Source organism: Aethalodelphis obliquidens, unplaced genomic scaffold (assembly GCF_003676395.1).
Source record: "Aethalodelphis obliquidens isolate GAN/ISIS:26980383/991018 unplaced genomic scaffold, ASM367639v1 scaffold20, whole genome shotgun sequence".
NCBI classification, from domain to species: domain Eukaryota; kingdom Metazoa; phylum Chordata; class Mammalia; order Artiodactyla; family Delphinidae; genus Aethalodelphis; species Aethalodelphis obliquidens.
The window spans coordinates 13,402,878-13,426,827 of record NW_020837964.1 but is presented as its reverse complement, the minus strand read 5'-3'; the positions used below and the strand labels follow the sequence as shown (position 1 = coordinate 13,426,827).

Below are 23,950 nucleotides of genomic sequence, written 5' to 3'. Positions count from 1 at the left end.
CGGGTCTCGTGCCAGGACCCATGCCTTTGAATGCCTCAGCTCTGTCCCTGCTGGGGGCGGTCTTGGGGCTGCCAGATGGAGGGGAAGAGGGCCGTGGCCAGGATGCACTGTGGGAGATAAACCCCCCCCCCAGCAGTCAGGCTGGCTAAGGCTTCAGGGGCTGGGGCAGGGCTGGAAGGAACTCCGTCCCGCAAATATCTACCATTCCAGGGCCCTGGCTAAGGCCCTGACCACTCCACATCTGAATCCTCAGACCGAGGCCCCAGGGCCAGATCAGCCCATGCCCCTCCTCCTGCCTCCTGCACCTGGCAGGAGGGGAAAGCGGCCTTCTCCAGGTGGGCCTTCTCCAGGTTCACCCTCGAAGATGCAAAGCAAACCAAAACAAACCAAAACAAAGCAGGTGTTTAATAGAAAAAATAAAGGGAACTGTGGCAAGATGTGGCATTTGGCTATGCCCTCTCCCCAGCTTTGCTGCCCTCTCCCTGGCCTTGCCGAGGCGTGTCCCCACCCCCATGCCCACCTGGTACAGCTCTCACCTCTTTGGGCTTAGGAGACGGTCAGTCCTGCCCTCAGGGAAGAGGGCAGCCCGGGCAGTGCCAGGAGGGGCTGTAAGCTCTGTCGTCATTGACCTTCAGGTGCCCCCAGCGCCCACTGCTCCAGGTGAGACCATGGGAGGTATGGAAGGCGGGAAGCTGAACCCTTCTCAGGCACTGAGTCCCCCTCAAAGGAGAAATGCCCCTCTAGGGTCTCCCCTCCCAAGAGGGGCTCCCCACCACCACCCAGAGAAGCCTCAGGCCCAGTCCGTCTCCTGCAGGAGCTCCTCCAGCTGCCCCACCCAGTTACCATGCAGCCCACTCAGGGCAGGCGGCCTTCGCCCTGTGCCCTCAGCAGCTTCACTGAGCCGGGGCTCCAGCCGTGAATGCCGGGGGGTGGGGCAGGGAGGCGGGGGGCTGCTGGCGCAGGGGGTATAGCTGGGCGGCCACACACTGTGACGAGGGCTCCGGGCCGTGAGGCTGAGGCCTTGGCACCTCACAATCCTGCCAGTTTAAGACAGGGCTTTGTTTACCTGCAGGCAACACAAACACACAGACACAAATAAGACTGCAGGACTGGTCAACACCCCGCTCATCCCCAGACCAAGCCACACTGTCCTCCCTGTACCCAGGGCCCATCTCAGCTTCCAGAAACGGCCTGTAGTCCTGGGAAGCAGAGGGCATGCTGAGGAGGGTCCCAGCTCTGCTCAGCGACCTGGGCTCAGACACCCAGTGTCCCACCCCCAGCCCCTCAGAGCTCCTTACAGCAAGAGCAGTACAACAGCTCCATGACCCGCAAGCAGTTGTCCAGCAGAGCTTTGGGCCGCACTGGCTTCAGGCTTCCTGGGGCACTCAAGAGGGACAACACTGCTTCCACCTGGGGGCTGACCTCCACACCCTGAAAGGGAGGAAACCTTAAGGACCACAGGTGCCACGCCCAGCCTGTGAAGAGATCCCAGGAGAGCTCTGGGGGGCGGGGTGGTGGTGGCTGTCCTGCCTGGAAGAAGGACAAGAGATCCCTGTGACCAGGACGCCTGAGAGCCATTTCTCTCCTTCCTGCAGGTGCCATTTTTCCTGGGAGGAGCTCCCTCGATGTCCCTCACTCAAGCACAACACACAGAAGCTTCTCTTTTCCTCTCCTAGGGGCAGGCCAGACAGGGAGGAGGTGGGGGCATCCTTGCTGTTCTAGCCCAGGCCCGGCCACCACCATATGAGAAGTCCCTATCCCAGGGACACTGTCCTTCAGGATGCAAAGACCCACACCGACTCCCATGAAGAAGAGACAGGACCCTCAGGAAGGTCGGTCATATCGTGAGGCGCACTAGGCACACTGACAGGGGCTGGGTCTCCGGCTCCAAGCTCGGGGGCTCCTCTCCACAACACTTAACAAAAGGAACTTGGTGTGGGGAGCACCAGGCACCATGGGAGGGACAGAGCAGGGGCCAGAACTGTCGTAGAAGACACAGAGCACGGGACTTCCCTGGTGGCGCAGTAGTTAAGAATCCGCCTGCCACTGCAGGGGACACGGGTTCAAACCCTGGTCCGGGAAGATCACACATGCCACAGAGCAACTAAGCCCATGCGCCACAACTACTGAGCCCTTGTATGCCACAACTACTGAAGCCCACGCGCCTAGAGCCCGTGCTCCGCAACAAAGACAAGCCACCGCTGAGAAGCCCACGCACCACAACATAGAGTAGCCCCCGCTCGCCGTAACTAGAGAAAGCCCGCGCACAGCAACGAAGACCGAACGCAGCCAAACATAAAAATAAATAAATGTATGTATAAATAAATAAATAATACTTAAAAAAAAAAAAAGACATGGAGCAGGAGGAAACACGGGACCTGAGCTGGGGAAGGACGTTCCTAAAAGTGAAGTGTTCTAGATTGAACTGTGTGTCCCCCTGCCCCACAACCCCCTAAAAAAGCTCTGTCCAAGGCCCAAATCCCTAGTACCTGAGAATGTGACCTGTTTGGAAATGGGGTCTATGCAGATGTAATTAAGTCAGGGATCTCCAGGTGAGATCAGTCTGGATTTATGGTGGGCCCTAGATCCAATGACTGTTGTCCTTGTAAGGGAAAGGACACAGGTCCTTCTCTGGGACACAGAGGGAGAGGCCATGTGAAGACAGAGGCGGAGGGTGGAGTGATGCTGCACAAGCCAAGAACACCACCAGCCACCAGAGGCTGGAAGAGGTGGGAGAGATCCTCCTCTGCAGCCTTTGGAGGGAGCATGGTCCTGCTGACACCTTGATTTCAGACTTCTGGTCTACAGAACTGCGATAGAATAATTTCTGTTGTTTTAAGCCACCAGTTGGTAGTAATTTGTGACGGCAGTCCCCAAAAACTAATATACAAAGGCTTAGAGAGAGAAGTGAGGGTGGCAGGAGGGCCAAGGGGCCCATGCCCATGGCCCTCTCCCTAGAGGGAGGACCCACTGCCCCATAGATGTTGGGCACATATGGAACGGGCCGTCAACCATTAACATTGTGAGAAAGAAGAGGTTAAAAGTTGGTTCAGGGACTTCCCTGGCGGTCCAGTGGTTAAGACTTCGCCTTCCAATGCAGCGGGTGCGGGTTCAATCCCTGGTTGGGGAGCTAAGATCCCACATGCCTCATGGTCAAAAACAAAAGCATAAAAGAGAAGCAATATTGTAACAAATTCAATAAAGACTTTGAAAATGGTCCACATCAAAAAAAAAAAAAAAATCTTTAAAAAAACAAGCTGGTTCAATCTGAAGAGCCCAGGTGGGCAGGGCCTCAGTCTACCCACAATCTCCTTCCCAGCTCAGCAGAGCTCACAGAGCCAGAGACACTCCCAAGAAAAACTGAGGATGGAACACAGTCCGTTCCCCAGGTCAGCTCCAACGCGCCCCCCCCCCTCCGCCCACAGGCACAAGAAAGCCACCAAGGAAGTGGCTGGGTCTCCCGGTCCCCGCCAGAATGGAGAGCCTCCACAAAGTTCTCGGCAGCTGCAAAAGCAGGTGCTGGCCCCGAGCCCTGGTGTCAGCAGCAGCTCACAGTTGGCATCCTGTTGGCTGTTCTTGCTGGGCAGCAGGTGGGGCCCCAGGGCAGTTGTGTACCAGGGTCCTAAGGAGGGCTGGGGGGGTCAGTAGGGCAAGGCGGGGGTGTGGGGAGGGGTCCCATGGCACACACATGGCCTGCGAGGATACACACCGACCCCGTCACCTTACTCTCTAGGCTTTTTGGAAGACGTATCCCCCAGGCCTCCGATCAACACTGCTGAACAGGCAGCGATCGGGAACCTCTATTATTATTATTAATTAAGATCCATTTACGTTAGGGTTCACTCTTTCTGTTGTACATTCAATGGGCTTTGACAAATGCAATTATACTCACCGTTACACCATCATACAGAAAAGTTTCATCGCCCTCAACCCCCCTGTGCTCCACCCATCTATCCCTCCCCCTTTCCCTCTTTTCTTAGATGTGGAAATAAAGTGAGAGGGATCAATGACTCGCCCAGGGTTGCAGAGCATAACAGGGTCTCAGGCGCATCTCTTGCCCCCCAAGCCCAATCCACCACCCTGCCCCCCCCATTTCTCCCACACTCTCCAGGACATGCCAGAACTTTCCATGCCTTTACCTTCTCCCTTGATAGTTTTTGGCCACACACACACACACACACACACACACACACACACGCACGCACCCACCCTGGCCACCTGCACCTCCGCACGGCTCACCGGGAGGCCTTGCTTGACATCCAGCAGCAGCGTATGTACCTCCTCCAGGTACTTCCAGGATGGATGGCCCTCGAGCAGCACCTCCTGCACCCACTCAGTAGCACTGAGACTCACCAAGACCCACAGATACCGCAGCTCCTGTTGGCTCACCCGGGCCCTCTGCTGCAGGGACAGGAGAAATTATTGAAACCCCAGACAGGAGCCTCTGGGCCTGCCCCCCACAGCTCTGACCGCCCCCCACATTTGCCCTGCACAGGGGGCAGACCACGGGCATCCACTGTGGATGAGGTGGGAGGGGCACCTGGGGCCTGAGCCAAGGGCAGGCTTGCTTGAGGGGCCAGGAAAGACCCCTGGCAACAGGATCTTCCCAGACCAATGTGCCTCCAGGCAGGGCCCACAGGATGTCCCAGGAGGCGGGGGCCTCCCCATTCCAGAGGGGGGATTCTCACCAGCCTGGTGATGTTGGCCATTCGGAGTACCCCCTCATAAGGCACACTGACCCTGTAGTTGATGGGGAAGTAGTGTTTCTGGGGAGATACAAGAACAAAGGATGAGATCAGAGTCAGAAATTGCTCAGACTCCCCCAACCTCGGAGAAGAATTTGATGCAGGACCGGCCCTTGATGGCAGCGGTGGTCCTCTACAGAAAACATGTGCTTGGCTCCCAGTTGGGATAAAGACAGCTCTTTCCTCTGGGACACAGGGAAGGTGAAACAAAACAAAACATGTTAAGGCATAAGTCTCGGGCCAAAATGTAGGATGAGAAGCTTACTACTCCTAGAGAATCATATCCTTTAGGAGGGGTGAGGAAAATGACTTTAAAAGATTGCTCTAAATCTTATCATGGTGATGGTTTCATGACTTTGCAAATACACTAAAAGCCATAGAAATGTACACTTGAACAGGTGAGGTGTGTGGTATGTGAACTATATCTCAAAAATCTGTTAAAAAAAAAAAAGACCTACAGAGCCACATGTGATGTGGTCCACCCTATAAAAAGAATCAAACATTCTAATTTCTAGGTCCTTATCTCCCCTGCTAAATAGTGCCTGGGGTTCCCCCAAGGTTTCCTGGAATCCATTCCTGAGTCACTGGGTGAGTGCCACGTGGAGGTGGGATCAAAGGTCAGATCAGACAGGAGGGTTGGAGGCCCCAGGGATGGATGGCAGGAACAGGGACAGGAAGTGCAGATGAGGCACATGGGTGTGTGTGAGGGAGAAGGGAGCCATGGCAGGCACAGGCCTGACACAAGTCCAAGGAGAGGGACTGAATTTCCAGGTCCTTATGTCCCATGAGCCACAGGGCTTTGGAAGAGGGACACAACGAGTGCCCACGTGGTTACCATGTACTGAAGGCGGTTCCGGTACTGCAGCTTGTCGCGCAGAAAGCCAGTGATGGCACACTCCTCGCTCCGGGTTAAGGGCCACACCTCCAAACCCTCGTTCCCCAAGGCCATGCCCAGGAGGATTCCGAGATCTGTGGACCGCACAAAACAACACGTGAAAAAAAAAAAAAAAAAACAACACGTGAGCCACCTGCATGGCTCCCACACTGCCCGGGTACGCAGAGCTGTGCACACAACCTCCCTTTTCCCAGTCACAAGTCCTCTCGGAAGGGTCGGGGTGGGGAGCGCAGCGTCCCAAGGAGGCCTTCCCAGAGCCAGGAATACTCTCCCTGCGGTCCGGGCTGCAGGACAGCAATGCAGGCAAGCATGAACCGTCCAGCCCAGCCACCTCCCACCCCAGGCTGGCAAAGCCCCCCAGGAGCCACGCCCTGGGATTGGTCTCCAGTCTCCTTCCCACTCCTGCCCCAGGGGGCAGGCACAGCCTCCTTTCCATGGCAACCCCTGCCCCTCATCTAGGGCCTACGAGTTTTCAAAGCCTTTCACTGCATTTTCCATCCAGAGACCTTGACATGCCTCTTAATTAGAGGTACCAGCAGGTTTGTAGCAGCCCTTCCAGTCTGGTCTTTCCGGGATGCTGAGCGAACCTCACTCAGGCTGTTTCTCCTCCCCGCTAACAAACGATACAAACATTACCAGCCTTCACCACTGCAGGTCACTGTGACTTTAAAAACAGTGTGATTTCTGTGTAACTGAACAGACTTACAAAAATTATCTGAGAGAATTTGCAACAAACATGAACAAGGGTTAAGTTGATGGGAGCAGAAAGAACAAAATATAGATGGGCAAGAGATGTATCTGAAACTCAACCTCGCTAACAAATTCACGTTAAAACAATCGATACGTTTCACCTACCAAATGGAAAGACTTTTTTGTTGTTGTTGCTGTTGTTTTATTTTATTTTAATAACATTTGCTGCTGGCAAAATAGTGAGGCAGATGCTCTCATCCTGGAAAGCAATTTGGCAATTTTTGTTATTCATGGACTTAATGCCCACACACTTCGACCCACTAAGCTTTAAAATTGTCCACACCCTTTGACCCATTAAACTCATTTCTAGGAATAAATGTGAAGGAGAAGAAAAGAGAGACATAACCAAAAGATCTGTGGACAAAGTCTTCCTTTGCAGTATTATTTTGTAATAGTGAACATCTGTAAGTGGCCTAGATGTTCAATAATAACGAATGTAGCCAATAAAAATCACATTGCCAAAGAATACTTATGATATGCTTATATGATAAGAAAAATACTTTTGATGTGCTTAGCAAAGTTTTAAAAAGCATGATTCAACACACTGTATCTGGGTATAAAGCATGACTTAAATTTTGTTAATTATGTATATATGTGCATAGAAAACGCAATGGAAAGAAATGCACCAAATCTCTATGGGAGATTTTTATGTTCTCCTTTATATTTTTTAGGATATATTTTACATTCTATAATTAGTATCTATTACTGTTATGGTCAAAAGCAGTATTTTTTTTTCCTTTCCTCCCTCTTCCTTCCTTCCTCCCTTCCGTCCTCCTCCTTCGCTCTCTCTCTCTCTTTTTCTCTTTCTTCCTTTTTTCCCCCCAGATAGCCAGGCAGGCTGAGTCACCTCTTTGATTCGCCCCTGGTTGTGAGCAGCAACTACTGACTGGACTTTCTGCCCTCACTTCCCCGGCACTTAGGGAGACTTTTGTTCTTAAACCCTCACGGGCCTGAGCCTGCTGACACTCACTTTCCCACCCCCTTCTCGGTGCTGCTGCCATGCCTGTGCCCCTGCTGGGCCAGAAGCTCAGGTTCACTCAAGCCCATGCCCCTTATGGCCTACAGCCCACCAGCCCTTCCCCTCATAGAAGTCTGACACCACATTTTTTGCAAACTTGCAATCCATCTTGCACTTTCTCTGTCTCTCTCTTCCCATATTCTCAACCCAATATTTGGACAAGGGAACAGATAAACCAGTGTTCCTGCTTGCTTTCTCCCTTGTCTCTACATCATTAACACTCTCAGCTTGGCACCCCTGCTGGTCAGGATCATTCCTGCCTCAGGGTTTAGGCTCACACGTTGCCCCTGCCCTGGGTATCCTCTCACACGACAGACCCCTTCCCAAGGTCTCACCAAGACTCCTTCCCTCCCCAGAGGCTCCCCTGCCTACGCCAGCCACCAACCCCTGTCTCTAGCACCATCTGTCCAATTCACTGTCTTTTTTTTTTTTTTTTTTGGCTGCTTTGGGTCTTCATTGCTGTGTGCGGGCTTTCTCTAGTTGCAGTGAGCGGGGGCTACTCTTCATTGCGGTGCGCGGGCTTCTCATTGCAGTGGCTTCTCTTGTTGCGGAGCATAGGCTCTAGGCGCGCGGGCTTCAGTAGTTGCGGCACGTGGGCTCAGTAGTTGTGGCTCGCGGACTCTTAGAGCACAGGCTCAGCAGTTGTGGCGCACGGGCTTAGTTCCTCCGTGGCATGTGGGATTTCCGGGACCAGGGCTCGAACCTGTGTCCCCTGAATTGGCAGGTGGATTCTTAACCACTGTGCCACCAGGGAAGCCCCTCACTCACTGCCTTGACCAGACAACACAGCAGCCAGTGTGTGAATGCACAGCACTGTGAACCACAGAGAGGACGTGTTATCAGCACTTTGGCGTTCATGTCAAGCAGGGAACCGGGATCAGGCATCTGGGTCTCCTGTAGAAGCTGGTAATGGCTCACCCAGGGTATCTGATTGAGCAGGTATGAGGTAGTGGCAGGGGGAGTGCAGAGAATCTGCATTTCCAACAAGTCCTGAAGTAAAACTGATGCTGCTGGTCTGGGGACCGCACTTGGCAGAAAGTGACAGTTTACAAATTGGTGTCCTTAGGGCCACATTCTGGTTCACAGAGATTTCACATAAAAATCCAAATTTCCATCTTTTCTTTAAAAATCAGTATCCCTGTCCACACTGAGTCTTCTTTCCAATGTGGCAGTCACCCTGTAGCTGCCCACTCCACCCCAAGTCCTACCCCACCTGCCCTCATCTGATTCCCAGTCTGGAGCCTTTGGGGGCCTGGCCACTAGCCTCGTAGCTGAGACTTACAGAGCCTCTGTGCTTCCCAGCCTGGCACACATGGGTTGCCCCCAGAAACTCTGTCCATAGATGATCTGCCTTCTCCCAAACTTAGACCTCCTCCAAGTCTGCAGCCCAACTACCATTCCCAGTTTTAAGCTCCCTTCCTGTTGCCTCCACTCCGAAAAACAGGCCAGCAAACAGGTAACTAGGCAGGGACAGCACAGCTGTAGCCTCACGTACCCTCTGCATTCTGAAAGCCCCACAGTTAGTGCAACCCTGGTGGGGAGGCCCGCCGTGCCCCGCTATTTCCACAGTTAAGAGGCCTGTAAGACAGAAAAGGAGACTGAAGAAAGAGTAACGTCCTGTGCGCAATGACAAATGGGGCTTGTCCACCACCCCCATATCTGTGCCTGTGTGTGTAAATACCCCCAAATTTATGTTCACCAAGAACCTCAGATGCAACCTTATTTGGAGATAGGGTCTTTGCAAATGTTATTAAGAATCTCCAGATGAAATCCTCTTGAATTTAGGGTGGGCCCTAAATTCAGTGACCGGTGTCCTTATAAGAAGAAGAAAGGACACAGAGACACATGTAAGGAAAGACCATTCACGTGGCCTTCGCAGATGAAGGCAGATTGGAGTGATGCAGCCACAAGCCAAGGAATGCCAGAAGCCACCAGAAGCTGGAAGAGGCAAGAAGGATCCTCCCCTAAAGCCTTCAGAGGGAGCATAACCTTGACAACTTGATTTCAGACTTCTGACCTCCAAAGCTGTGACAGAATACATTTCTGCTGTTTTAAGCCAAGATTGTGGCAATCTGTTACGGCAGCCACTCCTTTTCCAGCACCCCAGCCCCGCTCTGAGCCCCTAATCCTCAGCCCTCCCTCCCCCTCGCCCCACGGCCAGTCCTTGCCAATCCTGTGCTCTGCTTTCATGAGCTTTGTCCCCTCTGCCAGGCCTCTTCATTCTCACTTCCATCTCCAGAAGGAACCCTCATCACCTCATCACATCCTGCCCAGGAGGTGTAACAGCAACTCCCCAAAGCACGGCCAGATTGATCTCTCGAAAGCAGAGTAACTCTCAATCTCAGCTCCCACGCCCAGGTCACGGACCTTCCAGGGCTCCCTGTTACCTCATGAATTAGCCACTCTTCACCCTGGCTTTCAAGGCCTCAGCCACCTGAGCCCAAACCAGCTTTCCAGCCTGGCCTCTCACGCTCTCACTGCTGAGCCTTTGCTCCGCTGCTCCCTCTCCCTGGAAGGAACACCGTCCTCACCTCCCCACGCACCTCTGAGACCATTTCAAGTGGCACCTCGCCGTGCTGTTTCTCCTGCTCGCCCTGCTCCTCAGGACTTGGAAGATTCCAGAACACTGGGTCTGGGTCCTTCCACCTGTTCTGAACATCCAGACCCTTTGCAGTACCCTCCACAAGGGCCAGGGTGGACCCAGCTCCTCTGAGAATCCCTCACAGGGTCAGACCCTGGACCTCATGCAAGGGGCACATAGTTCCTAGCAACTAACTCCATGCCAGGTGTTAGAGAGACATGCACGAGATAGCCCAGGTCCTTGTCGCCATGGCAGTGTCTCTCCAGTGGGCATGTGGGCGGCACCAGAAAAAAATATGTTGAATTTAAGTCAATTAAATTGAATCTTGGAGTCTGAAGGGAGCTTGGTCTGGCCTCCCACCAGCAGGCAGGCCTGAGAGACTTGTCGATTCTTTTTCTTTTCTGTCCTCATTTCAACTATTTTTCTTTTCCCCAAGGACACTGTTCTCTTTCTGCCTTTTGATTTAGTTCTTTATGGAGGGAAAGGCAGAGAGAGCAGTTTGCACTTCTCCCATGTGTCTCGGGGCCCAGGCAACTTCACAAGCCCCCACCCCTGGCTGGTCACGCCCAGGGAGGCCAGAAATCATCTCTCTGCCACCTCCATCCCCACCGTACTCCCCAATGAGCACCAATGAGTCTGAGCAGGTGAGACGCTGCCTCCTACCCCCAGTGCCTGCCCTGTCCCTGTGACCCACTGACTGTGCCCACCCAGCCTAAGGCTCATACCCACCTTGCCCGTCTGAGCTGCAGTCAGCTGGAGACAGGGCAGACGGCGTGGGAGTCCCCAAGGGTGCCTGCCATTAAGCTGGGAAGCATCTCAACTTCTCACCAGGAAGAATGCCCTGGTTGCCATGGTTACAAAGCCTGGCTCTGGGCCAAGCTCTCCCTGGGCAGTCCCCACAGACCCCCCCCCCAGTACTCACAGCGCAGCCAGGCGAATCCCCGGGGCATGGTGGTGCGCTGGGTCTCCCAGAGAGCAGAGGTGATGTCCCCAGCAATGTGTCTATCCACAGAGGCCTGAGTGGGGCCTACATGGCCTCGGGTCAGCAAAGGTGGCCCAAAGTCGAGGAAGGACTAGCCACGGAGGAGTGGCCCAGCAGGAGGTGGCAGGTGCTCCTGGGCAGGGCTCACCCTTATCTGCCTGGCAGTGCAGAGGGCAGCCGGGGGGCGGTGGCTCTGAGTCCCATGGCAGCCAAGACCTGGCCTGAAACGGCTGCCTCGGGGTCTTCCTTCCAAGCAGGAGGAGAGAGTCCCCAGCAGGCCCCTCGGAATCTGAGGCTGGGTTGTGCTTTCTCTGATTTCTCTGTCTGCAGCTGCTCAGTGTGAAATCTGGCTCTGGAAAGAGAAAGGAGGAGAGAAACTGATTATGTAAGAGTGGTGCTGCCACTCAGCCATCAGCCACAGGCGCGCAGAGCCTACTGTGCAGGCTGCACCCACCGCTGGCCGGGACCACCAGGGAAGGCCAGAGGTGCACAGCCCTGCCCCGGTTGCTGGCTACTTGGGGACACAGGAATGACAGAACAACCAAAGGGCAGCCCCAGCCCAGGAGTAAGTTAAAAGGACACCAGCTGACAGCCTGGGGCCAAAACGAAAGCAGGACCAAGGAATGAATGAGCTGTGTGGGTTAAATCAAGGGAGCTTCCTGAAGGCGGGAGATCACAGGTAAAGTACATGAATGGCTTGAACTGCGGGGAGGTTAAAAAAAAACCCAGAATCGGGCTCTGCACCCCTCCATGCCCCAGAGAACACTCTCCTAGCCACCTCCTCACTCAGAAATCTCCCAGAAAGGCTCCCACCACGTACCCTAGACCACCAGACCGGGACAGAGAAGCTGAGAAAGTGAGAACTGGGGTCATGGTCACCTTCATGCCACACCACAGAGCCCTAATCCTGGGTGCCATCTGTGGTCCCACCCATCCACTGAAATGGGGGAGATGTGCGGAAGCCAGGAAGGCACAAAGTGGGAGGTACCTAATGGCACAGAAGCCGGAGCCTTCTCCCAGGGAGAGGGGCACAGAGGAAATCACCTAAAAGAATGGGGGTGTCTGTCTGTCTGTCTCTCTCTGGTGGGGAAGAGGGAGGGGGAGGAGTTTGAGAATGGCCTCTCCCACCCCACCCCCACTCTACCCAGGGCTTTGGAACAGCCCTTTAGAAGCTCATGCAGAGAAAAGTTGGACAAGTAAAAGTTGGAATATTATTCTACATAATTCAATTGCAAATAGCATTTTCAAAGTCACAGTAGCAAGTAAAAAGTGAAAGTTAGTTTAACAGAAGCATGACTGAAGGATCCTGGAAGGACAAGGGCCTGGGGAGGGTGCACATGAGTGGTGAGGGAAGCGGGTGACAAGGAGCTACACGTTCCTTAGTGGGGAGGCAACAGATAGTGCCTCAAACGAATGAGCAACACGAGCACATATATAACTGAATCACTTTGCTGTATACCTGAAAGTAACACAACATTGTAAATTGACTATACTTCAATTAAAAAGAAAAAAGTTACGGATGGGGGTACGTGTGAAGAATTAGGGCCACTTTTGCAACCAATCTATTACACCTACACAGAGCATTCTTCTCCCCAAAGTGACCAGGCCTGACCTGAGGCCCAGGGGACAGAGCACTGGACCACCTGCTCCAGCTTGACAGCTTCCCTGTAAGCAGGGCAGGGCCACGAGGGTCTCAGAGACATTCCAGGCAACCTCCACATCCAGAGGTGAGGAAACAGGCCTGGGGGGAGGGAGCTGTCCCAAGGCCTCATGCCCAACCCCATCGTCCTCCTGTGAATCAAGCTCCTCTGCCCTTTGAGAATGTGGGGAGGGACATTCTAGCAACTAGCAGCCCTGTAGAGTGAGTCACAGATGCTCAGTTTACGGAGGAGGTGGATGAAAAATAGGGCTAAGTTGAGGCCACAGAAAAAAGAAGATAAACAAAAGCATAAAAAGGAATGATTTTTTTCTGGTTAATTCCATTAGCCCAGGGTCTATATTTCTGAATAACATTTCATTCACCACCTCTGCTCAGTGGAAAGAGGATTCTAGACCTGGGGCACATGAATAACACAGGACCCACTCTTGGCCACATCTGAGTAGTAAGTCTCATTCAGAGAGATGGGCTGAGTCAGATCCCTGACTGGCTCCCTCGGCTCCCGTATCCCATTCAGTACAAGTCCAATCTGCAAAGGTGGCTCTATTTCCACCCCCCTTTAATCTGGGCTTGGCCGTGTGACTCGCTCTGACCAGTGGGATGTGCCTATGCCTTTGGCTTGTCCTCTCTTGCTGCTGGGAGGGCTTCATGTCATGTAAACAATTCCGGGCTAGCTTCCTATAGGAGGCCTCAGGCATTTGAGTGAGACCGTCCTAAACTAGTCCATCTGGCCCCTTTCAAGTCAGCCCAGAATCCCAGCTGCCCCACAGAATCATGAGAAATAATCAGTGTTTGTTTATTTTAAACCACTAAGCTTTGGGGGTAGTCTGTTACACAACAAAAACTAATTGATACAGCCTGAAAGTGCATCATCTCTGCAAATGCTCTGTAAAAAGCCAGGTCAATTCTAAGCCAAAGCATCTTCTGGGAGTGGTTCCAGTGGCTTCTCTCTGAATGAAGCTCAGGAAGCCTTGGGGGCAAAGGTGTGCTTTCATTGCCCTAGGGCCCAGCTCAGCATCTTCTATTGGAGGATGAACTTTCTGGAATTCAATACTAATCCAGACTTTTTTTCCCCTCTACCATATTTGATTTATGTTTTGAAACTTTATTATAGTATTGTTAAACAAACCCAAATAAGGTAGAATAGGATAATGGATCCTCATACAGCTATTATTCAGCTTCAAAAATTATCAATATTCTGTCATTCCTGTTTCACCCATCCTCCATTTTTTTCCCTAGAGTATTTTAAAGCAAATCCCAGACAGGCCATTTTACCAGTATGTAAGGATTTTTAAAAAATATATAATCGCATTACTACTATTGCACATTTCCAAATCAATAATCCCTTATATCATCTAATACAGAATCCATGTTCAAATAAACCCACACAACTAATTCACTACAAAGGTACCAAGAACATACAATGGCGAAAGGATAGTCTCTTCAATAAATGGAGTTGGGAAAACTGGACATGCAAAAAAATTAAACTACACCACTATCCCACACCATACACAAAAATCAACTCAAAGTGGATCAGAGACTTTAATGTAAAACGTGAAACCATAAAACTCCTAGAAGAAAACATAGGCAGTATACTCTTGGGCATCAGTATTACCAATATCTTTCTAGATATGTCTCCTCAGGCACGGGAAACAAAAGCAAAAATAAACAAACGGGACCGTATCAAACTAAAAAGCTTCCGCACAGCAAGGGAAACCACCAACAAAACAAAGACAACCTACCAAATGGGAGAAGATATTTGTAAATCATATGTCCAATAAGGGATTAATATTCATAATAAAGAACTCATACAATTCAACAACAGCAAAAAACAAACAACCTGATTAAAAAATGGGCAGAGGGGCTGAATACACATTTTTCCAAAGAAGACATACGGATAGCCAACAGGCACATGGAAAGATGTTCAACATCACTAATTATTAGGGAAATACAAATCAAAACCACAGTAAGATACTACCTCACATCTGTTAGAACTGCTGTCATCAAACAGGCAAGAAATAACAAGTGTTGGTGAGTATGTGGAGAAAAGAGAACACTCATTCAATGTTAGTGGAACTGTAAACTGGTAAAGCCAGAGTGTTACCAGTACAGAGTTTTCTCAAAAAATTAAGAATAGGACTACCATACGACCTAACTATTTCACTTCTGGGTTTTTTTGTTTATTTGTTTGTTTGTTTGTTTGGGCCACGCCATGTGGCTGTGGGATCTTAGTTCCCCGACCAGGGATTGAACCTGGGCCCACGGCAGTGAAAGCACAGAGTCCTAACCACTGGACCGCCGGGGAATTCCCAACACTTCTGGGTATTTTTTTTATATATATAACTTTTTTTTTCTTTTTTCCTTCCTTTCTTTCTTTTTTGGCTGCTTTGGGTCTTCATTGCTGGCTTGCGGGCTTTCTCTAGTTGCAGTGAGTGGGGGCTGCTCTTTGTTGCAGTGCACAGGCTTCTCATTGCAGTGGCTTCTCTTGTTGCAGAGCATGGGCTCTAGGCGTGAGGGCTTCAGTAGCTGTGGCACGCAGGCTCAGTAGTTGTGGCCCGTGGTCTCTACAGCGCAGGCTCAGTAGTTGTGGCGCACGGTCTTAGTTGCTCCATGGCATGTGGGATCTTCCCAGACCAGGGCTCGAACCCGTGTCCCCTGCATTGGTAGGTGGATTCTTAACCACTGTGCCACCAGGGAACTCCCCACAACGTTTCTAGGTATTTATCCAAAGAATATGAAAATACTAATTTGAAAAGAGATATGCACCCCTATGTTCATCATAGCATTATTTTAAATAGCCAAGATATGGAAACAACCTAAGTGCCAATAAATGGATGAATAAATAAAGAAGATGTAGCATATATTATATATACAATGGAATACTACTCAGCCATTAAAAAGATGAAATCTTGCCATCTGTGACAACACTGATGCACCTTGAGGGTATCAAGCTAAGTGAAATAAGTCAGAGAAATACAATACCATATGATTTTGCTCACGTGGAATATAAAAAACAAACGAACAAACCAAGCCAAACAAAAACAAACATGTAGATACAGAGAACAGAGTAGTGGTTACCAGAGCGGAAGGGTGAGAAGGGCAAAATGGGTAACATATGTTGTTATGGTTGGCAACTGTATGGTGATGGATGGAAACTAAATTTTTGGTGGTCAGCAGGCTGTAGTGTATACAGAAGTAGAAATATAATGCTGCATACATGAAACATGTAATATTATACACCAATGTTACATCAATTAAAAATAAATTTTAAAAAAAAGAATCCACATTCAATTTTCCCTGGTTGTTTAAAAAACGTCTTTTTTTAAGTTGCTTTGTTTGAATTAAGAGCCCAGTAAGTTGGTCCACTGATTGATGGGTCTCTATGTCTTTTTTCCTCTCTTTTTAAAAAAAAATTTAAGGAACTTCCCTGGCGGTCCAGTGGTTAAGACTTCGCCTTCCAACACGGGGGATGGGGCTTCGATTCCTGGTCAGGGAGCTAAGAACCCACATGCCTCGTGGCCAAAGAACCAAAGCATAAAACAGAAGCAATATTGTAACAAAGTCAATAAAGACTTTAAAAATGGTCCCCATCAAAAAAAAAAACCTAAAAAAATTAATTAATTAAGATATAACTCACATGTCATAAAGTCTGCCATTCTGAAGGGCACAATTCAGTGGAGATTTTTAGTATATTCACAAAGTTGTGCAACAATTACCATAATCTAATTCCAGAACATTCTCACCAACCTAAAAATAAACTCTGTAGTCATCAGCAATCACTGTTTATTTCCTCTTCCCCCTGGCCCCTGGCAACCACTAATCTGCTTTCTATCTCTATGGATTTGCATATTCTGGACCTTTCATGTAAATAGGATCTTATAATATGTGATCCTTTGTGACCAGTTTCCGTCACTTGGCATAATATTTGCAGGGTTCATTCATCATGTAAACTGAATGTTTGTGCCTCTGCCAAATTCCTGTGTTGAAGCTCTAACCCCCAATGTGATGTTATTTGGAAATGGGGTCTTTGTGAGGTAATTAGGGTTGGATGAGGTCCTGAAGGTGGGGCCCTCATGACAGGATTAGTGCCCTTATAAGAAGAGACACCAGAGAGCTTGTTCTCTCTCTCTCTCTCTCCATGATCCCACAAAAAGGAGGTCACGTGAGCACACATCCAGAAGGTGGCTGTCTGCAACCCAAGGGGAGAGCACTCACCAGAAACCAACCATGCTGGTGCCCTCATCTTGGAGTTCAGCCCCCAGAACTGTGAGAAAATAAATTTCTGTTGTTTAAGCCTCCCAGTCTATGGTATATATTCAAGACCCATTTATTCTCTAGTTCTGCCCACATGGAGACACCCTCCTTGAAAAGGCATTGAATCCTTCCATTCACTTTAACACCTTGGGCTGAAAACACGTGTTCCAAGGTTTCAACTATGAGATCCACATTCTTAAAGCACTAATTCTTTTTTTTTTTTTCTGGTTTTATTGAGGTATAATTGACAAATAAAAGTGTAAGGTATTTAAAGTGTACAACGTGATGATTTGATATACATATACATTGTGAAAGGATTCCCCCATCCATCACCTCACATATTTATTTACCTTTGAAAGCACTAATTCTTAAACCTCATCTAGATTTCTCCTCTTGGATGGGGGGAGATGACCCAAACACAACGAAGAACAGCTTAGGACTGTGAGCTCTGCTCGCCCAGAAGACCTTGCAGCTCCCCTGACCACCCGGCTGGAGCCAGGATTAGGGCCCTGAGACGAGGGGCACCTGCTGGGCTGCCACCACAAGCCCCAACTCCTGTCCTCTTCACTAGGCTGGCTGTCACCTCTAGTTTCCCTGGAGTCTGGGGACTCCAAACGGTCTCTGCTCACACTTCGTATCACGCCTGCTGCCTCAGCACTGCTGATCCACACCAAGGGGGAACAGCACACAGAACTGCTTTTCAACACACCAACGTTCCACACAAAAGTTATTTTATAAGCCTGCAGGTTCTTTTTCATCAGAGGACATTCCCAAGGCCATGACTTCCCCTGGCTCTCCACTGCCCTTGCCAGCAGACTGGACATGTGTGGCCGCAGTGCTGAGTCAGGCACACCCCCCTGGCTCCACTCCGGCGCACTCTCCTGGAGAACTGAGGACGGTGCCCTGGCCTCATCAGCTGGATCTGTCCCAAAGCCAGTCCTAGAGTGACAAGAGCCACACCTTCAGGTCTGTTCCACTGACCAGCCTCACAGGACTGAGCTGGGCCCACGGACCTTGGTCTGGATTGTGTTGGCTGGTCATTCTTGCCTAGGTTCACAGGCCAACCGCCACTGTCCTCCTTTCCTGCTCATCACTGCACCAGCATCTCACTCCTACCTGCTGCCGTCACACGCCTGGCAACCTCTTGTTCCGGGGCCAGCCAAGAACTGAGACCCCAGCAGGCCCCTAGTTCCCAGCAGGCCCCATTAAACTACTGCTGCCTAGCCGTGTTCTCGAGGCTTCAGAGCCCGGGAGAGTGCGGAGAGCATAGCAAACCGCGGCGCCCCAGCCCCGGAACGGGCTCCAGGGAGGCGCGGGAACCTCGCCGCACCCCACCCCCCAACACAGGCGACCTCTTCGCCCGCCTGTCCCGCGGACCCGGGCGCACCTCCGGCCACCTGGACCCAGGACGGCGACGCGGGGCTCAGCTGGTGGCGGGCGCTGGGGTGGGCGGGGACCCGGGCTCCAGTCCGGAGGCCGCGCGGACCGCCGGGCCCACCTCCGTCCCCGCCGCCTGGAAAGCTGTGGTATATTATTATGGCAACCTGAGTAGGCTAAGACATAGCATCTATCGGTACTTCCTTTTTTTATTTTTTATTTATTTATTTTTATTTTTTTATTTTTTTGCGGTACGCGGGCCTCTCACTGCTATGGCCTCTCCCGTTGCGGAGCACAGGCTCCGGACGTGCAGGCTCAGCGGCCATGGCTCACGGGCCCAGACGCTCCGTGGCATGTTGGATCTTCCCGGACCTGGGCACAAACCCGTGTCCCCTGCATCGGCAGGCGGACTCTCAACCACTGCGCCACCAGGGAAGCCCTGCACCTTGCTTTTTAAAAACTATTTTAAAATAAAACATAGAGGTAACAGAAAACAAATGTATAGTTTAATGAATTATTATAAGATAAATAAACTTTATATCTACCATGAAATCAAGGAATGGAACCCAGTCAGCCAGCCTAAAAGGTCCTCCATGAGCCCCATCTCAACTATAGCTCGCCAAAAAAGTAACCAGCATCCTAATTATTACAGCAATCACTTTGTTGGCTTGCTTTCTGGTTTTATCAACCAAGTGTGCCTCCCTAGACAGTATAGTTTAGTTTTCAGCCTTGTCCATTTTTAAAATTTCATATCTTTTAAGCCTCTTTTAATCTACAATCTACAGGATTTCTCCTCCATCCCATCCTTTTACACTTCATCTGTTAAAGAACCCAGGATATGTGTCCCAGAGAGTGCTCCCAGTCTGCACTCACTGTGCAATTCAACACATTCCTCTGTTCTCTGCTTTTGCACACTGGGGGTTGGATCAGACTCAAGCATAAATCCTTTGTCACGACTATACATGGTGCTGGGTTCTCCCAACAGGAGGTAATGTCTGGTTTTCACTCTTTTCTGATGTTGATAGCTATCAATGCTTAATGCCTAGACCCATTAATTCATCAAGGGTTGCTAAGTGTGATATTCTCACTCACATGGCTATCTGATCAAGCCTTTTCCCATGAGGTAAGCAGAGTCAGTAGCAGGCCAGCAGCTTTGCCAAAATATCTGATATGAATGACATAGTGTACTTTCCTCCCACGTCTGACCTATGAAATCAGGAAGTCTCCAGGCCTGTGTGATTTGTTTTCAAATGCCTGCTTCTCAGAAAAAGATTGGCTGGCATCAAGACATGCACTGCCTTTACCCTTGTAATCCAAAGCTACCTGAATGATTTTATCAACCAAGACTCACTCCTGGGTCCACAGACCAAATGCCTGTAGCAGGCAGTACACTTCTGACAGGTGATGCATGTATGTGATCAGTGTTAGCATATCTGGGAGGCTTGGCACCTACACCAGATCCCTAGGGCATCTCCCAAGCTGGAGTATTGACTTAGGTGAAGCAGAACAAAAAAACCTGGACTTTCCTGGTGGCGCAGTGGTTAAGAATCCACCTGGGGCTTCCCTGGTGGCGCAGTGGTTGAGAGTCCACCTGCAGATGCAGGGGACACGGGTTCGTGCCCCGGTCCGGGAAGATCCCACATGCCACGGAGTGGCTAGGCCCATGAGCCATGGCCGCTGAGCCTGCGAGTCCGGAGCCTGTGCTCTGCAACAGGAGAGGCCACAATAGTGAGAGGTCCGCTTACCGCAAAAAAAAAAAAAAAAAAAGAATCCACCTGCCACACCATTGTAAAGCAATTATACTCCAATAAAGATGTTTTAAAAAAAAAGAATCCTCCTGCCAATGCAGGGGACATGGGTTCAATCCTTGGTCGGGGAAGATCCCACACGGAGCAACTAAGCCCATGCGCCACAACTACTGAGCCTGCGCTCTAAAGCCCGCAAGCCACAAATAGAGCCCGTGTACCTAGAACCCATGTTTCACAACAAGAGAAACCACCGCAATGAGAAGCCCGTGCACCAAAACGAAGAGTAGCCCCTGCTTACCGCAACTAGAGAAAGTCCGCACGCAACAATGAAGACCCAACACAGCAAAAATAATTAATTAATTTTTAAAAAGAAAAACATAAAAGCCTGCCCAGTGCTGCAGACGACAGAAGCACTGAAACAGGAAGATAAGATACTCAATGTTTCCTTAGAACCAGGCGTCTAGCACAGAGCTATCTGGGCCATATCCACATGTGTGAGGTATATTTCTCTATAGTCACTCACCTTTTTACTGAAATTTATTTGTAAAGAAAACTTCATAACACTTACATTGAGAGGAAAACAATTCTAACTTGCCAAAATGAGAAAGTAACATCAAGGAAAGCAAAATAATGTAAATTCAAGTGAGAAAGCATTGCCTGCTGAACTAGGGATCTGCTCTCTCTTTTTGGCAAAGGGAGACTAGCAAGGGTTAGAGAGGTGTTTGAAATATATTAGCACCAGACTGAGTCTTTCTCCTAGAGCAGTCATTCTCAGCTAGGAGGTGGATTTTGTCCCCCAGGTGACATTTGGCAATGCCTAGAGATATCTTTGGTTGTCAAAACTGGGGGTGGTGGTGCTACTGGCATCTAGCGGGTGGAGGTCAGGATGCTGTAAACATTCTACCCTGCACAGGGCAGCCGCCCCACAGCAAAGAATTTTTTGGCCCCCAAATGTCAGCAGTGCTGAGGCTGAGAAACCCTTTCCTAGAGAAGTAAGAAGGATTGAAAAAGAACTGAAAAGAAATTTCCTCACTTTGGGATTCAATGTTATTTAATGCAGGATCCAAGTACCAGTACCATGTTACGCCATCCAACATTAACTAATGGCACACAATCCACACTTAGAGAAAGCTGTTTAAATGATGAGATGTCTTGGAACGAAAGCACCAGTGCTAAAAGAACAATGTTATCAGAGAGCTCATCTCGGAGAAGTCCACAGATCCAGCGGCAGTACTAGTTCATGCTGTGCTGCACGCTGTTCTTACAGTCAACATTTATTAAGCACCTACTATGTGCAGCCACTGTGCTGGGAACTGGTAAGGTGTGATTCCAGTAAGAGGTATACAGGCCAGTGGGGGAGGCAAGGAGGTAAATAAATGAGTAGAAAACAGTATCATGGGAGTGTGTGCAGCTAAAGGGAAGATGAGAAAATACCCACTGGGGATGGTGGCAGGGGGTTGCCAGGGAAGGTGATGATTCCAGTTCTTAGCACTCTCAAGGAGCTCCCTCTAGTTAGAAGCAGAGCTAATTCAAAAGCAATGCATGGCTTCTGGCTTCTGGCAGAGTGCATGAATCCAAACACTTCTAACACTAATTGTAGTATGGATTAAGATGTGTAAATATACTCTAAAATAATTTTAAAGAAAAAAAAAGCAGTACGGTTGGAATATCCATTGCATTGCTGTTTACACTTGAAGAAAGAAAACTGGAAACAACTTAAATGCCAAACCACAGGAAAGCAGTTACCATAATCTGAGAACTAATTGCTGTTTATTGAGTCCTGACCGTGTGCCAATGGGTATATATCCAGTGTAGCACAATGATTGTACCTTTTTCTCCTTGTAGCGACTGTGAGAATTAATCCTCCCATTCCCGGGGAAACGTCAGACCCAGAGAAGACATGGAAAGGGAGTCTTTTCAACCAATGCTGCAGAAACTACTGGAAATCCTTACTTAAAAAAAATTAAACATAACCCTTACCTCACACCATGCATAAAAATAACTTGAAATGGATCATAGACATAATTGCAAAACCTAAAACTATAACAATTCTAGGAGAAAATACTTGTGGCTTTGAGTTGGGCAAAATTTTCTTATATTTGACACCAAAAGCACAAACCATAAAAAAAAAAAAAGGTGCTGGGGGGAGAAACAATAGGAATAAGTTAGAATAATACTGTTATCAGAGTATTTGTTTTTATAGTTATCATCTATCTTTGGCAAGTGATATGAATCTCCCATTTATGGTAGTGATATAATGTTTCCTTTTTGAATAAATGTGACTAGGTTTCCAAAATGTGAATGACCCTAAGGAAAAAATGTGCAGGTAAGATATGTACAGACTCTGAAGCTAGAACCCTTGAGTTCAAATTCTGGCTCCACCTTGCCTTGGGAGAGGTCAGCATCCTCTTCTTGCCTCAGGTTCCTCATCTGTAAAATGGCCTTGATACAAAATTCTGACCTCAAAGTGTTATGGGAGTATTTACCGAGTTTCTATATATGGAAAACTTAGAACATGGGATGGTATGCAGTAGCTCAGTATTTACTATTTTTATTATTCACTATTATAAATTGCAGTAAAGATGGGTTTTGGAAAACTTGATCTTTCTTTTTTAAATTTTTTCAAAGCACAGGCTTTTATTAAGTGGTAATTTTACAGTTTTAACTTTAAAGGCAACTTATCCACCCCCACTCCCCACATATATTCCAAGACCAGTGAACTTCTCTCTTTTATTTTTGAATGATTTCCTTTATTGCTGTTGCTTGTGTACCATCAATAGAGATCTGTGAGCAAAACACTTGACTGTGAAAGAAAGAAACAAACAAACACAGTGTGGAACAAGTCACGTGGGAGCCCTGAACACTCTGAACAGCTCCTGCTTCAAGAAAGTTGCTGATGTCCTTCTGAAGGACTCCAACCTCTGACCTCCAACTTCTGACCTCCAACAAGCAAGGAGACTCAAGAGTAGAACAGAGTGTGGAGGGTCCATACTTTTGCTCTTCTCAGAAAAAAGGGACTCCAGCAGACCTTTCTGCCTGAAAGCTTCCTTGGAGCAACACGATAAAAAACAAAACAAAACAAAAAGGAGGGAAGCAGAAGTCAGTAGCTGGAGGGACTTCAGCTCGACAGCTCTGTGGATGGAAACCTCTGCAGAGTTATCCTCTCTATGCATCAAAGAAAATAACTACCACCAAGAAAGTAATCAAGTTCACAAGGATACGAAGCAACCGGAACTCTTTTTTTTTTTTTTTTTTTTTTGCAACCGGAACTCTTACACATCGCTCTTGGGAGGATACGATCATTTTGAAAGACTGTTTGGCAATTCTAATAAAGTGAAATATACACCTGCCCTATGAAGCAGCAATCCTACTCCTAGTATTAACCTAGAAAAATCAAGATCTATGTCCACAAAAAGAACAAACAAGAATGTGCATTGCTACTATATTCATGCTATGAATAATATGCAGTTCCAAAAGCTGAAAACAATCCAAATGTTCATCAATAGAAGAATGGATATACAAACCGTGGTATAATCACACAGCAGAAGACTACTCAGCAAGAAAAAGGAGCAAACTGGTGATCCACGCAACAACATGGATGAATCTCAAAAACATTTTGAGCAAAAGAGGCCAGACGTGAAAGAGCACATGCTACATAATTCCATTTACTCGAATGCAAGGACAGGCAAAAAACTAATCTACAGTTACAGAAATCAGAACAGTGATTGTCTAGGGTGGGTGGTAGTGGTATGAACTGACTAGAAAGGGGCATGAGCAAATCCATAGTGATGGAAATATCCTGGTTGTTGACTGGGGTGGTGGTCACCAGGGTATACACAATTGTCAAAAGCCATCTGTACTGGGATGAATAGTGTCCCCCCAAAATTCATGTCCACTGGAATCTTAGAATGTGACCTTATTTGGAAATAGGGGCTTTGCAGAT

At 49.0% G+C, this 23,950-nt stretch overlaps 1 protein-coding gene across 5 annotated transcripts in view; it reads right to left on the bottom strand.

Annotated features, from left to right (window-relative positions):
• Positions 1 to 384: 384 nt before the first annotated feature.
• Positions 385 to 23,950, bottom strand: part of IL34 (interleukin 34) — a 43,874-nt gene continuing 20,308 nt past the window's right edge. For 2 of the 5 annotated variants that reach the window (XM_027119336.1, XM_027119337.1), the window contains exons 3-8: positions 10,912 to 11,323; positions 5,581 to 5,714; positions 4,689 to 4,766; positions 4,210 to 4,401; positions 1,299 to 1,431; positions 385 to 1,066 (exon numbers count right to left, since the gene is read on the bottom strand). In XM_027119336.1, coding sequence (XP_026975137.1) covers positions 894 to 1,066; positions 1,299 to 1,431; positions 4,210 to 4,401; positions 4,689 to 4,766; positions 5,581 to 5,714; positions 10,912 to 10,939 — 738 coding nt within the window. In that variant the 5' untranslated portion in view covers positions 10,940 to 11,323 and the 3' untranslated portion in view covers positions 385 to 893. The remainder of the gene's footprint in view (positions 1,067 to 1,298; positions 1,432 to 4,209; positions 4,402 to 4,688; positions 4,767 to 5,580; positions 5,715 to 10,911; positions 11,324 to 23,950) is intronic. The other 3 variants (XM_027119339.1, XM_027119338.1, XM_027119340.1) reach the window with 3 other exon arrangements.